This window comes from Thalassophryne amazonica, chromosome 5, assembly GCF_902500255.1.
Source record: "Thalassophryne amazonica chromosome 5, fThaAma1.1, whole genome shotgun sequence".
Lineage (NCBI taxonomy): Eukaryota > Metazoa > Chordata > Actinopteri > Batrachoidiformes > Batrachoididae > Thalassophryne > Thalassophryne amazonica.
The window spans coordinates 72,652,637-72,669,629 of NC_047107.1; the positions used below are offsets into that span (position 1 = coordinate 72,652,637).

At 39.8% G+C, this 16,993-nt stretch overlaps 1 protein-coding gene across 3 annotated transcripts in view; it reads right to left on the reverse strand.

Moving 5' to 3' along the window:
• Positions 1–16,993, reverse strand: part of ptch1 (patched 1) — a 177,381-nt gene that overhangs the window by 33,818 nt on the left and 126,570 nt on the right. For all 3 annotated transcript variants that reach the window (XR_004560799.1, XM_034170531.1, XM_034170532.1), the window contains exon 17: positions 3,418–3,601. Coding sequence is in view for 2 of the 3 variants with exons in the window: in XM_034170531.1 (XP_034026422.1) it covers positions 3,418–3,601 (184 nt within the window). In the remaining variant the exon portion in view is untranslated. The remainder of the gene's footprint in view (positions 1–3,417; positions 3,602–16,993) is intronic.

A 16,993-nucleotide genomic window follows, 5' to 3' on the forward strand; every position in this document is an offset into this window, starting at 1 on the left:
AGATGTCAATTGAAACAAAGGAGAGGATTATCAAACTCTTAAAAGAGGGTAAATCATCACGCAATGTTGCAAAAGATGTTGGTTGTTCACAGTCAGCTGTGTCTAAACTCTGGACCGAATACAAACAACATGGGAAGGTTGTTAAAGGCAAACATACTGGTAGACCAAGGAAGACATCAAAGCGTCAAGACAGAAAACTTAAAGCAATATGTCTCAAAAATCGAAAATGCACAACAAAACAAATGAGGAATGAATGAGAGGAAACTGGAGTCAACGTCTGTGACCGAACTGTAAGAAACCACCTAAAGGAAATGGGATTTACATACAGAAAAACTAAACAGAAGCCATCATTAACACCTAAAAAGAAAAAAACAAGGTTACAATGGGCTAAGGAAAAGCAATCGTGGACTGTGGATGACTGGATGAAAGTCATATTCAGTGATGAATCTCGAATCTGCATTGGGCAAGGTGATGATGCTGGAACTTTTGTTTGGTGCCGTTCCAATGAGATTTATAAAGATGACTGCCTGAAGAGAACATGTAAATTTCCACAGTCATTGATGATATGGGGCTGCTTGTCAGGTAAAGGCACTGGGGAGATGGCTGTCATTACATCATCAATAAATGCACAAGTTTACGTTGATATTTTGGACACTTTTCTTATCCCATCAATTGAAAGGATGTTTGTGTTGTGTGGGCCGCCAGAAGAGGAGGTACTGCTGGCCCACCACCAGAGGGCGCCCTGCCTGAAGTGCGGGCTTCAGGCAGCCACGGACACAGCCGGGGGTGACAGCTGTCACTCATTATCTCATGACAGCTGTCACCCATCTTCACTTCATTATACTACTCCATAAAACCCGGACATCATCTCCACCTCGTTGCCGAGATATCTTCGACCTGTTAAGGTATAACTCTTAGCCGTTATTGTGCCGAACGCACGTAATCTGTTCTTGAGACTTTTGCAGACTTACCTGGTGATTACTCGCAGCTGGAGCTGGGGTTTGCGGATTGTGGAGGAGTTGACGCTCTTCACTCCTCACATGAAACTCGATAAGTAGTCATTCAGGCGCTGCACGTTACTGTGTTACTGTGTTTGAGGTGGAGGTGGAATCTCCACCATTGTTGTTACTGGGTGTACACACACCCACATCTTATTGTTTCTGCTCCTCGCCAGCAGTACCAGATCCGACACTCGGAGACGGTGGCCACCTGGGGACTCGGGACTTGGCGGCTCCAGTATTCTCCAGGTTCGGTGGCGCGGAGGAAATCGTGTGGTTCCGGTTCTTCTCAGGACAGACGTCTTCTATCCTCGAGCCTGCCCACACGTCATCTTTGTGGATTGACTGTTTGCAAAATTCTGTAGTCCTCTGTATTGTGGTTGTGCTCATTCACAACAGTAAAGTGTTCCTATTCAACTCTTTCATTGTCCGTTCATTTACGCCCCCTGTTGTGGGTCCGTGTCACTACACTTTCCCAACAGTTTGGGGATGATGAAATCATTTTTCAAGATGATAATGCATCTTGCCATAGAGCAAAAACTGTGAAAACATTCCTTGCAAAAAGACACATAGGGTCAATGTCATGGCCTGCAAATAGTCCGGCTCTTAATCCAATTGAAAATCTTTGGTGGAAGTTGAAGAAAATGGTCCATGACAAGGCTCCAACCTGCAAAGCTGATCTAGCAACAGCAATCAGAGAAAGTTGGAGCCAGATTGAAGAGTACTGTTTGTCACTCATTAAGTCCATGCCTCAGAGACTGCCAGCTGTTATAAAGCCAGAGGTGGTGCAACAAAATACTAGCGATGTGTTGGAGCATTCTTTTCTTTTTCATGATTCCATAATTTTTTCCTCAGAATTGAGTGAGTCCATATTTTTTTCCCTCTGCTTGGTCTAAAAAAGTAACCGTTACTGACTGCCACAATTTTTTTTTCCTGATTTCTTATAGTGTTTCTTAAAGCCAGAAAGTTGCCATTTGAAATGACTTTAGTTTTGTGTCATGTCTGTGATCTGCTTTTTTTCTACAAAATTAAACAACTGAATGAACATCCTCCGAGGCCGGTGAGTCCATAATGTTTGCCAGGGGTTGTACAAGAGGTGGTCTTGATCGAGATCAGGACATGTAGACACCATTTGAAATGCACAGATAGTTTAATGCACAAAAGTGAGGCATAAAAAAGCCTTCGTTTCCAATGCCAAGTGTGACTAAATTAATGCAACACAGACAGTTTCAGCTTGTTCAAAAATCTCTTTTTACCCTGCGAAAAAAAAAAACTCAATTTGATACATGTATATATGTTGTTGTCCTTTCAGCTACTCCTGTTTTTGTCCGGGGTCACCACAGTGGATACAGCCAGATCCGCATTGGTATTTGGCACAAATTTTACGCTGGATGCCCTTCCTGATGCAACTCCAATTTTTACCTGGAGAAACACACACACACAGCTGCTGGTGTTCCAAAGAGGCCCCCCATCCTGCACTGCTTAGCTCCTGAGATCTGACTTGATCAGGCTTACATGAAGCTGCTCTGCTATATCTTTTTTGTTGTTTTTTTGGGTGTGTCAGTGTAAGTGTTTAGGTTTTGCACAAAGTCTGAGGCAGGAGCACTCCCTAAAATGATCCATTTTAACCTCTAATATAAATTTCCACATGGACACTTGCTGGCTTTGGGCCAGCGCAGAGCTGCTCTGGGGGGGGGGGGGGGCTCCCGCACAGCCAAGCACTTCACGCTGCTTATCCAATCACATTCCCCACTGGAAAGGACTTCCTCCTTGTTATCCAATTGTGCCTCCCACCTCAGCCCAATCTTTCCTTGTTATCCAATCATTATCCTCCCCCATGGAGCACTTCCTGACATGCATAAAGCTACAATCAAATGAGAACATGGGTGGACTTTTTATGTACAGTCTGTGTGGCAGCAACAAGAGAACAGGGTTGTAGAGTGTTTGGGGTCACTGAGTTTTAATAATATTGTGTGTGTGTAATGATCAGGGCCCATCGTGGCAACGACTACAGCATTCACCACAGGCACAGTTGGGAGAACCACAGTGAGCCAGTCACGTCTTGGTCGTCAGCCCTGGAACCTGAGCCCTCCCTCCCTCACACACACACACACACACACACACACACACACACACACACACACACACACACACACACACAAAATGGTACAATAAAGTGTAGTACTTCATCTCATAAGAGCCAGACAAGGAGCTGTAACTAAAACCACAAGAAGTAAACACTGCTCATATGTAGCCACCACCTTATGGAACTTAAAACAAGTCAAAGCTCAGACTGCAATAATGCCTTCATAAACACAGTTTGTCCAAAACTAAAAGGAACCACAATCACAAGTAATGCAGAAATACACTGTCATTCCATCACATATTTTGCGTCATTGTACTGCAGCGTGTGGCTTACTGCTGAGGCGTTTCTCGGGCATGGGGTCGGTACGGTCATGAAGCCACTCAGGGGGGTGTGGGCGAATGTTCGCCTGTGATGCAGCGTACGCCACAGGATCATTGCTGACCCAGGCAGTCAGGTAGATGTAGAAAGCCCCGGGGTTAATGATCCCATCAGCATCCACCAGTCTCTGACGAGTCAACTACAAAAGCCAAACATAAGATGAATTCATAATTTTTCCATTATTGATAGAGTATCAATATATATATATATATATATATATATATATATATATATATATATATATATATATATATATATATATATATATATATATATATATATATATATATATATAAAAAAACAAACAATGTCAATATGCATTGTGAACTGCAATGCATCTCAAAAATAAGGACTCATGAAATATATGAATTGCCTTTTGCATTTTGTCCTCACCTGGACAGTGACAAACACCTTACAACAACTGAACTCAGTGCTAGAGCCTGTAAGAAAAATGTATTCAAAACTATTAAAGCTACAATGTGTAGGATTTTGAGATGTTTATTAACAAAAATGAAAGACATGACATCTGTCGGGCAGCAAGGTGGATTAGTGGTTCACACTGTTAGCACTATCTCGCCACAAAACAAGAAGGTTCAGGGTTCAAATCCAACGTGGTCCTTTCTGTGTGGAGTTTGCATGTTCTCCCTGAGTTTGTGTGGGTTCCCTCTGGGGCCTCTGGCTTCCTCCCACCTCCAAAGACAGGCAGGTTAAGTGAACTGGGAACTCTGAAGTTTTGCTCAGTGACAAGTGGGATAGGTTCCTTAACTGGAATAGTTAGGGTGAAAAAAATGAATGAATATCAATCTGTTCATTTCGGGAATAACCCCCTTGTGTCTGATGATTTGTGGGCGTTCATGCTGGTTACATGGTTGCAAATTGAGCTTTACCAGTGACACATCAGCAGAGCTGGTAAAAAGCAGTTTTAAACAGATATTTGCGGCCGTATAACAGCATGAACGTCCGCAAATCATCAGACACAAGGGGGTTACTCTTATTCTAATCCAATCCAATCATTTGCACGGTTTATTTTCGGTCGCGAGGCTTACCGTGAGGCCGTAATCCTTCAAATGCGAAACAGTAATTCTGTATCAGAATCTACATCGATACTTTCGTATGGTAGCTCAAATTCACCCATTTCGGCAGCGTCTGTATGCGACTTTCTCTCGCTCTCAGCTAACAGCACTAACAGATAGCAGCGTGCGCGGCTGGTGCTCTGTCGAATTGTGCATCTTGTCGCATAAATCATCAGTTCCGCGTCCCGACAATACTGCGCATGCGTGCGCAGTTGCGTCCTCCGCACATGCGCAGTTGTGCGGAGGACAGGAATAATATTTGACAGGAATAACATCTTGTCAGAACACCGGTCAGGGTGCGGAGTAATACATCCAAATGTGAAGCGGTCGAATATTTTGCCACCAATATTATATGGTCTGAAATCTCACGCGATTAACCAATCAGATTTGTGGAAAAAAATGTAATTGGATTAGAATACCATTACCTGCTTCAACAAATTGATGTGTTTTCATAAGCTTTGAAATGAGCTCTTCATATCTACATGATAGCCATGTTGCAGTAATATGTTGATGGAGTAGCCCAAAAGGGATGTGTTTATGGTGTCTTTCATACTTCACTGTCAACATGTTGCTAGTGCAGGCTAACAAGTTTGAGAGCACTCATTTTTGTAAAATGGAAGATCATACATATTGCTTATCACAAGAACAGATTAAAAATGTGAAAGGAAACAATATTGTGACTGGCAAAGGCATAATACAATACAATCTGCAACCTCAGCAACAGATGACACTAGATCCTGCACACTGTAGAATCAGGACAACAGAACTGGAAAGCAGTTATTATAGATTTTAATTATGCAGAAGAAGGACTCGGGTGTTTTAAAACCAACTTCATAAAAAATCCTTTGAGTGTATTGTATTTTAATACTGGTATTGTGTATTTAATCATAATGTGAGTAGACAACATTCTTAGATTGCTCATGCTGATGCAAGCACTGGGTTCTCGTGACACAGTTCATCAGAGATGAGCATTAGTTCTTCTGCATTTATACTGTACTCAAGCCATGTTTTTGAAGATCTAACAATTAGCAACTGGGAAAGTAAAGAAAAAAGTGCGGAACTGAAATCGGAAATCACATTGCGGTTGTTCAGTATATGTTGGACATCAAGAGGTATTGTGGAAATAAGACATGCTGAACCAAAATATTCAACAGGTGAACTAACCACAGAAATGCTTATTTATACACATGCATTAGTGCAAGAGAACCGAGCAGCTTTCAAAATAAGAGTCAAATATTCGTCCCTCACTCTTTCCAACCAAAGAAAAATCAACAAGTACAACACTGGTCGCCTTTCTGAAAATTCCCGTACTTCTCTTCACAGTTTCCCAGAATTCTTGTGCCACATTAAAACATGGAAAATGTTGAATCAGCTTCTCTATTTACATGCAGTAGATACTGGCTGCCCAACCTCAGGTCCAAGGTCCTGACCATGCTGAATACATTTCTACAAGGCAGTTAAGTTTGCAGAAAGTGTTATGTTTTTTAGAAGCTGCTGCAAAGTAAAGACTGTGTTAACCAGTCCTCTTACACAATGTATATCCAATAGAAACAAAAAGTAGTAATACAGTAAAACTCGGGTATGAATCTAGTGTGTACATTCCTCTTACCAAAAGTATAGGATTTTTTAATTATATTTTTTTGCCCAAGGATGAGTGCCTCAATCTGTTTGGCTGTCAAATCCACTTTATTAGTGTTTGATTGCTAGCTGACAACTATACAACTTGATGCTCGTTCAAAAGTATATGAAAGTACCAATGATTACCTTTTTTTTTTTTACATTTTTACTCTACTGATATTAAAACTATTAAAACCATTGATTCAAACTGTCTCCTAAGATACATTCAGACTGCAGGTCAAATGTGGCCTACATCTGATTTTTTTGCTCACACGTGACTCAGATCTAATTTTTTCATTAGAGTGTGAACAGGACACCTGCATGCAATCCGACTGTTTTAGAATTCCAATTTCGGCCACTTGCACATGTGGTTCTGAATCAGATACATGCAAAGAGACCTCAGTCTCAATGGTCATTCTGGAAATCATGCGGCTTTTCATGTTTGTCACAAATCTGCACAGGTGGTGGTCACTGTGTAAATATCTCTGCATGATTGTCTGTCCATGCCCTTGACATTATGGATGAAATAAAGTTCAGTTCATGATACCATCACTCCTGGCTCCAATAAGAGCATGTGATGAGAATTTCTACTCATCAGTCATGGAGGTGTTTGAACCTGCACTCCACCAGTCACAGACACTGCAGTCAAGTTTCAACCTACTCACTGCCCCCCCCACAAAAAAAAAAATACAATGACCTGCATTATACTTTAATTTTAGCTTGAAGTGTAGCCCGGCATTAAACCATATGATCAGCCAAAAGATATGTGCAGCTGTGGATCATTGATAAGTGCTGCAATCAGCACGCAGCTGCAACAGACAGAAAAATCATCATACATCATCATGAAATAAGTAACACATTTTACTGGACAGTCTATGACTAGGAAAGAAGTCACACATATGGAAATATAAATATAATTCATTAAAATCCATTTCAGCAATTGAAAAAAGTCACAAGTGCTGTCTTCAAGAAGAATTAATTTTTCTGCTCAACACTTTTACTAAACTCACTGAGATCTGTAACTCACAGGATAATAATAATAATGACAACGTGAGTATGTAAGGCCAAAAAGAAAGAAAGAAATATACAGGCACACACACAAAACCTCAAATTGAATGTGCACTGTAAATATCTAAATAAATAAATACACGAGTGTGCAACAATAAGTCAGTATCAAAGGCAAATGATGTGGAAAGAGCGGAACAGCTGATAGGCAGCACCACACACACCAATGCCGGCCCTAACTAATTTGGGGCCCTAGGCACAATTTTTAATGGTGCATGCACGCACTCTCACACACACACACGTGCGCGCGGCGACTGCTTCATTATTTTTACTGTACCTCTGCCTTGGTCCCGTCTTTCCTCCTTTTCTTTACTTTTTTTTCCTCCTGTGGGCACCAGTCAGTTTGGGCTGTTTTGACACTGTTGTTAAATCACGAAAAATCGTGACCTGACACCAGACAGTTTAGGCCGTTTGAGACTGTTGTTATGTCGCAATGACATAATGGCCTGGAACGGCTCATCAGACACTTTGGGGGAAAACTATAGGCTGGTCACTACGACTGTAAATTGCTGTGCTGCAATGCATTATGGGAGTTTGGGGTTTTAAATGTTGTTATTGTGGTTCATGTGGGTTTAGCAGTGTTGTTAGTGTTGTTGATTTGTTGTGTTTTGTAGTTCATTTGGTTTAGTCAGTTTGGTTGAGTGTCATGTTGTTACCAAAAGTGTAAAGTGTAGTGCGTTTGATGACTTCCATCATTGTATGTGTTGTTGTGTGTAAAAATAAAAGCACTTTCTTGTGGCAGAGTGCAACAAAGACAAAAGCTCTGGCTCGGTCTTTGTTCTTCCACACAGCTCGCTGCACAATTATCATCATTATTATTTAATAGGCTTTTCTATGCAGTTAAATCAATATGGGCTTATATTTATTTTATATTTAAAGATAAATAGTTTTAACTTGTTTTAAATATTGACTTGATTTTTTTTCTCTCTCATTTCTGGCTCTCCCCCTGGATGGACACCACCTTTAGCAATTGCCAATACTGCCTATAGCCTGGCCGGCCCCAACACATACAAGTGACACAGAGCAACAGGTAAGATCAGGCTCCACTTTGTGTGTGTACACAGCCTCATTTGATGTCCTCGGTTTTGCGCATGCGTGTTAGTTCAGGACTATGAACAGTTCACACTGGATACTCATACTGGCCACATTAAAAAGAATAATGTGATCAAGACAACAAAAAAATTGGTTCTGGGCAGTAGATCAGAATGCCTGCAGTGTGAACGTAGTAATAGATATGTAAATACATATACCGTGTTTTCTGGACAGTAAGTCATGGAAAAGGGGTGGTGGTCCTTTAAGCAGTCTGGGAGGTCCTGCGACTTACATATGAAAAAAATAATACATTATCATCTATGGCCTCAAGATGGCAACATCTACACACAAACTTATTAAAACTACAAAAACTAAGAAATTGCATGTACATAAGTATTCACAGCCTTTGCCATGAAGCCAAAATTGATCTCAGGTGCATCCTGTTTCCACTGATCATCCTTGAGATGTTTCTACAGCTTAACTGAACCTGGGGTAAATTCAGTTGTTTGGATATAATTTGGAAAGACACACATCTGTTTACATATAAGGTCCCACAGTTGACAGTGCATGTCAGAGCACAAACCAAGCATGAAGTCAAAAGAATTGTCTGTAGACCTCCAAGACAGGATTGCCTCGAAGCACAAATCTGGGGAAGGGCACAGAAACATTTCTGATGCTGTGAAGGTCCCAAAGAGCACAGTGGCCTCCATCCTCTGTTAATGGATGAAATGCAGATCTACCAGGACTTAGGAGCTGTAGGAACCACCTTCGTAGAGCCACCTTCCCCTTCCAATCTGATGGAGCTTGAGAGGTGCTGCAAAGAAGAATAGGCAAAACTGTCCAAAGATAGGATCACCAAGCTTGTGGCATCACATTGAAGAAGACTTGAGGCTGTAATTGCTGCCAAAGGCGCATCAACAACGGTTTGTGCAAAGGGTGTGAATACTTATGTACGCGTGATTTCTTAGTTTTTATTTTTAAAACATATGCAAAAATTTAACAAAAAACATTTCATGTTGTCATTATGGGGTGCTGTGACTAGAACTTTGAGGAAAAAAAGGGAAAAGGGAAAAAATGTATTTACTCCATTTTGGATTAAGGCTGTAACATAACAAAATGTGGAAAAAGTGAATCACTCTGATTATTTTCTGGATGAACCGTACTCACTTGTTCATCATTCACTTATTATTGATTTACATATACAGTTTCACAGGACAAGATTGTTTTCTGAACAATTACACTATGTAACACAATTTTTGTTCCTGGCTTCTAAGTGTTATATTTCTGAATGAATGAATGAAAACTGTTTATTTCGAACATTTGATACAACAACAATTACAAGATAGATCAGTAAAGACAACAACAAAAAAGTTCCTACTGTGTACCCAACATGTCCGAAAAGGGGTAGGGTGAAGCATCAGCTTATTTATCCCTACCCCTTCTTCCCCACAACCAGTAATACCCTTTGCCACATATACACATAAATTCCTACACACCTAAACCGATATCAATATATATATATATATACATATATATACACATACACATACATATACACATCAACATACATACACATATACATATATACACATATATATACACAAACATAAATATACACCTACACATACCTACTTACATACAAAATACTATATATTTACAAGCCGAAGCAAAAAACAAAAACACCCTAACCCTCATTACCCTTCCTCCTCCCTATACCCAGAAAAAACCATATTTTTGTACCGCTGTTTGAACTGGTTCATGCTTGGACATTGCTTGAGCCCCACTCCCAATCTGTTCCACATCCTCACCCCACAGACAGAAATACAGAAACCTTTTAATGTTGTTCGTGCCCACTGATGCTTTAAATTAAATTTCCCCCTCAGACTGTAATCCCCTGATCTGTTAAAAAACATATTTTTAATATTTGCTGGAAGTAAATTGTTTATTGCTTTATACACAATTTGTACTGTTTGAAAATGAACCAAGTCTGTGAATTTTAAGAATTTGGATTGTAAAAATAGTGGATTTGTATGATCTCTATAGCCAGTATTATGAATAATTCTTATAGCTCTTTTCTGCATTACTGATAGTGATTGTGTTGTACCTTTATAAGTATTACCCCATACCTCTGCACAGTACTGTAAATATGGTAAAACCAGTGAGCAGTAAAGAATGCGGAGTGAGTTGTGGTCCAGAATATGTTTCGCTTTGTTTAGAACTGAAATGCTTCTTGACAGTTTACTTTGTATATGTTTTATATGAGTCTTCCAGTTTATCTTATCATCTATTATCACCCCCAGAAACTTATTTTCATGTACCCTTTCAATATCGACCCCCTCGACTTGTAACTGAACCTGTATGTCTGTATTACAATAGCCAAATAACATGTATTTTGTTTTACTTAAGTTTAATGATAATTTATTTCTGTCAAACCATATTTTCAATTTTCCCATTTCTATACTGATCCTCCTCAGTAACTCCTGCAAATCCCCCCCTGAACAAAAAATGCTTGTGTCATCTGCAAATAATACTAATTTTAATATTTTGGAAACATTGACAATATCATTTATATAAATTAGAAACAGTTTTGGACCCAATACTGACCCCTGTGGGACGCCACAAGCATTGTCCAAGCATGATGATGTATATTCCCCCAACTTCACAAACTGTTTTCTGTTACTTAAGTAGCTTCTCACCCAGTGCAACACCAACCCCCTAATCCCATACTGTTCAAGTTTATTGATTAATATGTCATGATTAATTGTATCAAAAGCCTTTTTAAGGTCTATAAATATTCCAACTGAATGTAATTTGTGGTCTATGGCGTTTGTAATCTCCTCAACTGATTCTATTAATGCAAGTGATGTTGAACTATGTGCTCTGAATCCATATTGACTATCAGTAAGTAATTTATGTTTATTTATGAATTTGTCTAATCTATTATTGAATAACTTTTCTAATAATTTGGAAAATTGTGGAAGCAAAGAAACAGGTCTATAATTTGTGAAGTGGTGTCTATCCCCAGTCTTATACAGCGGCACAACCTTAGCTATTTTCATTTGATTGGGAAATTTACCGGTTTGAAATGATAAGTTACAGATGTATGTTAATGGTTCTACAATCCATTCAATGACCTGTTTTACCACCACCATATCAATTTCATTTAAATCGGTAGATGTTTTATATTTACAATTATTCACAATGTCTATAATTTCATTTCCATCCACTGCTGTGAGGAACATTGAACAGGGATTTCTTTCTATGAGATTATTATCCCAATCCTCAGGTTGGGAATCGGGAATTTTTTCTGCCAAGCTTGGTCCAATATTTACAAAAAAATTATTAAAACCGTTGACTACCTCATCCTTATTTTCCTTCTTGACATTATTATCAATGAAATACTGAGGGTAACTCTGTTTTTTATTACCATTTTTGATAATGCTATTTAATATATCCCATATTCCTTTAATATTGTTTTTGTTATTATATAATATGTTACTATAATATTCCTTCCTACATACCCGTATAATATTAGTTAATCTATTTTTGTATTTCTTATATCTATTTTCTGCCTCTTTAGTCTTTAGTTTTATGAATTCTCTATACAGTGTATTTTTCTTATTACATGCATTTCGTAACCCTTTCGTCATCCATGGTCGAGCTTGGATTTTTTGTTTTCTGTAGTCTTGTTTAATTGGACAGTTTTTATCATATAATGATGTAAATATTTGTAAAAAAAAGTTTCATATGCACTATCAACATCACTTTCACTGTATACCTTTTCCCAGTTTTGCTCCTGTAAATCCTTCTTTAGGATTTCAACTGCTTATGTATAAAGTCTATGGAAAAATGACTACATTCAGCACAAACTTTGATTTTATTTTATTTTTTTTTAACATTCTAGAAAGTTCTAAATGTTTCTTGAAATTTCTAGATAATTCTGGAAACTTCTAGAAAATTCTGGACAGTTCTAGCAGTTAACTCAGTAGTAGTGAAGGCGAATCGAGAATATTCTTGAAAACAGACAAATTTCAAAATATCATTGTCCTGATCACAGAAGCAAGGTTTCTGTGGAATAACAGCTATTTTCTATTTATTTAAGGCATAACAGGTTAGGAAAACACACTGTGTACCCAGGAACAAAACAAAAATAAAAATTTGTTACATAGTGTTATTGGTGTATTTTATGGATTTTGGGCTGCTGATGCGGGTGACAGAACAATATATGCATGCATAAAGAAAAAGTTAAAATACATTTTGCAACTTTCACCAATAGTGAATTCATCATCAAAGTGAGTGTATGTGTAGTTTTGTCCCTGTATGTTATTTTGAATAGTAGTCTCATCATTAATAAATTTTTGTTTTGTTTTTATTATTGATGAATCATCATTGTGCTGTAGAAAAAAAATCAATTCTGGTTTCCTCCTACCACCAAAGACATGCAGGTTAGGTGACCACAGATGTGAATCACAGTGTGAATGTGTTTGTTTGTGCATATGCATTGGCCCTGCAGTGGGCTGATGACCTGTCCCGAGTGTACACTGCCTCTTCCGCCGATGCTGATCTACTTCAAGACAGTGGCTTTCTGCCCAATATTATCTCCAAATACCCACACCACACTTACACAGACACTATCTAGAAATTCTTAAAACTGAGGAAGTTGACTGAATAGATGGTGAGATGTCTCAATGAGGAATGAGCGATCCAGTTGATGTGGACTGATCCTCTAGATATCCCTTATCTGAATAACTGAGATCTTGCAACACTATATGCATATAATATAGACATTTTTGTTGTTGTTGTTGCTTAGAGTCCCTTCACACAAGTGCAAACTTGGTCGAAGTGCGCATGAAGCAGGAATCGTATGCAAAACGAACCCTTGCACTGGAATTGTGCACGCCTGCTCAATGCGCGATGTTTCGTGGTGCGCTAATTCGAAGTGTTTTGCGCTGTTTCGCTGTAATTCAACCAAATTCGCACTATATGTGAAGGGGCCCTTCAGTCCGTTCGAAGAGTAAAATATCAAAAAATATCTTGAAGTCTTTTTCTGGGAGTCTGCTCTACGCCTCACTGTTTTCAAATTCTAATGGAGTTTTTCTATTAAAATTGTTACTGTGTTTGCACACGGAGAAGGTCAACTTTGAGGTAGCCTATGCTATGATTTGTCACCATATAAACAAACTGCGCTGAACAGAATGGGCCTCATACCGTACGTTGCGTACAGCGATATTTGAGCATATATGGGGTGTACGCCAAAACGGCTGCGCTACTTGGAATTTATCAATGTGGTCGTTGGCGTACGCTGCGCTGAAAATATACACCAGGTCGAGAGGTGGCGTAAATTATACACCAAAATGAACCAGCACTGGAATCCACATAAAAATGAAAATGATCAACATGATAAACAGTGCCATTATACAAATCAATGCATATGTTACATAAATAACACTTTCTTGATTATACTACATAATAATCAATCCAAATCACGCCTTTGCGGGATTGTTATGGAGCACGATCGGTGGCCACAGCGCTGACTGCAAAGAAAGCGCTGCTCGCCTTTTTCTCCAGACTTCGAGCCTGGAGCCAGAGCAGCGCTGAGCTGAACTTCATGTGGTGTGATCGTTTTAGACAATGAAATTGATAATAACAACTGTAGTTCTGTCATTCCCTTAATTCGCCCGTGCTGCAACCAGGTTTTGTCGTCTCCATTCGGTTGTCACAATAAAATAAATACAGAAATACATTTAAAAAATAAAGAAATCTGACAGATTAGGCGTGTCTTATTAATTGAGCGAGCAAATATCCACATGTCAAGAATTATTGACATGTGAAAAGAAAATACAGTGGTCCCTCGCTATAATGCCGTTCACCTGTTGTGGCCTCGGAGTCTCGCAGAGTATTTAGTCCAATTTTGCATGCCTTTTTTTTTTTTTTTTTACAGTGTTCTGTCTTCTGCGTATCTGTTTATAAGAATCTTGTTGCCCAGAAGAGAAAAGAGCGCCAACAACTACCCATAACTGTGTTTGTCACACGGAAACAAACACCTGCTGCAGCCAGGTGTGAGTGGAAAAAGGCACAGCGCCAGGATGCAGAGGCCCGATCTGTGAAATACTGGTCAGTCACTATTAATAATTTCTTATGTGTCCGTCCTCGTTCGTTGATCGTTAAAATTAATTCGTTAGTTCTAAATGCCATCATAATTATTTATAGGAAAACGTTCTATTTTTATTTCTCAAACAAATGTTTGGGCCTGAAAACAGTTTGGTATTATTTTCCTACTAAGGTTTGAACTTTGAGAGTGTTTACACACGAGAGAAAAGTGAGAAAATGTTCATGCCTGATTGAGAAAGTGTATAAACTGTGTAGTGAGGGGTTTTACAGCTTTGAAACGTCTATAATAATTGTAAAAAATAACGCTGACTACGTCACGGTTTCGCGTATTATGGGCTATTTTTTAGAACGTAACTCCAGCGATTAATGAGGGACCACTGTAACACTTTATTGATTATATACTACAAAACAATTGATACGACGGCCGCTTTTGACGCTCTATTGGCACGCGTCGTGATTGGTGGAGTTCTTTTTCATTGCCGTCTTCCCGACTTCCATGTCATAAAATGAGGGTGTGTCTGAAGCGGAGTCTGAATATTTATGAGCGTGTTTATTATAATTACGATAATTTCCACCCGCCGCATTTATCAAGATCACGTCATGCATACGCCAGAAATGGGCAGGTGCGCACTGCTTGATACATGTCACGGTGACTTTGGTGTATTTCAAGTTTACGCCGTAAATTTACGCCACAAGTGCGCAACATTGATACATGAGGCCCATTGTGTTTGGGTGAATATACTGTATGTATGTGAGAAACAAGTGAGAGTGAAATGTGGCTTGCAGAATCACCCACTGTTTGTTTCTCTGTGACAATGTGGTTTGGTTTATAGACTTTATCATTAACTGCATTCAGCATATGTAAACAGTCTGTGTGTAGCCTGTAGCTGAGATGTCAGGTCTTGGCAATCTCTGGCGTGAGCGGGCTGTATTTATGCATCTGCAGGCTGTTCTCAGGCTCCACTGCAGTCAGCTCCATTAGTGGTAAGCACCGTGGTCAATAGATACTCATAAGTGGACCAAAGCGAGGCTGTCTCGGCGCTTTGCCCTCCCATGTGGAAGCCAGAGAGTGTAGCCTACCATGGCTACCTCCTGAGAGGTAAAACCATTACTGCACACAGCTCCTTGCCACTCTGTCTTCTCAGGACCATAAATCCCCCCTTAACAGAGGAACGAGAAGGTTCAGGGGGGTAAAGCTGGACTCATGGGGTTTAGGTAGATGGAGAAAGGATTGTGAACTTCTTTTTTTTGCAAAGGGGTGGGGAAAAAGAATTGCTTGACTTAGCGTAACAATAAAAAAAATTGGCTGGAGTCCCTGAGCACGTCTGTGTGCAGTTAACCTGGTTGTTAACACTGAAGGAAATGCCACCCAGCAAATGGAGTAGAGCTATAAAAATAACACAACATCTGAACAAATGTTGCTCATACTTGCTTCTCCTGACCCCTATGGGTACCCATAATGCCCGACGCCACAGACCAACAGATCCTGTAAAGGAAAAAAAAAGCTGCTGATAGCATGAACACAGATCCTCAGTACTTTTGAGCTTTTCTTGTTTCTGATCCTTTGCTTTCTACAGTCTTTTGTCTTACTGTATGTTCGTCCACGAGTCCCCCCTCAGTGGTAGGCCGTGAGGGAGGAACGGTTACAGGCAGAGAGAGGAATGTTTGCAGTGACATCTCACAGGCAAAACACCTCTGAACACATTCATGATGTTGCAGATGAAAAATAAATGAGCTAGTTTTGCAATTTGCCAGAGTTGGGAAAGATCTGGACTTCATTTTGAAGCACAAACAAACCCAGCTACTGCTGTGAATGCATACACAGGGCACACACACACACACACACACACACACATGGAGCATACAAATTCACTCACAGCTCTGCTTACAGTAAACCACGTGTTTCATTGAAAGAGGACACAGGAGTAGAGTGAGCAGGGAGGGAGACAGAGAGAGAGAAAGGGAGAGAGGGAGGGAGTGAAGGAAAGAGAGGGTAAGGGAGCAAGCCGGATTCCAGAGGATCTGGATTGAATTTAACAGTGGGATACGCAACAACTGTATGTCTTCAAGCTGTCACGGGAAGCCCAGGCAGCACTGCTGGCAGCCCCCATGCCACACGGCAAATACACTTCCCTCACAGGCACAGGAAGTGATGTCACAGGGCCGCACACCAGGAAAGCTCTTGCTTCCTGTCTGCTAGTGGAAAAGCGGACTGCCGCCACTGGAATGGAGCTCCACGGGTCAGAGAAACAGCTGTGATATGTAAAAAACAAAACAAAACCCCCAGAAAGCAATCACAGACCACAGACTGGAAGAAATGACACAACTAAATACACACACTTGCACAGATGCGCGCGCGCACACACACACACACACACACACACACACACATACACACACACATAGACACATGTAATTCTGCATCTCCTTATCTGTTTATTACTGGTTCCTCTCATTTTTTAAGTTATCTTTTTTAAATCAAATTTTTCCTTTTCCACGTCTTTTTTATGTCTGCAACAGACACCGGGATTTTCACCCATAACTTGGTTGGCAAGATTAGCCACAAATTTATGAACCAATTAAAAACAACAACTGCATAAAGATTTATTCCTGTAATTGTGAGATTTTATGAC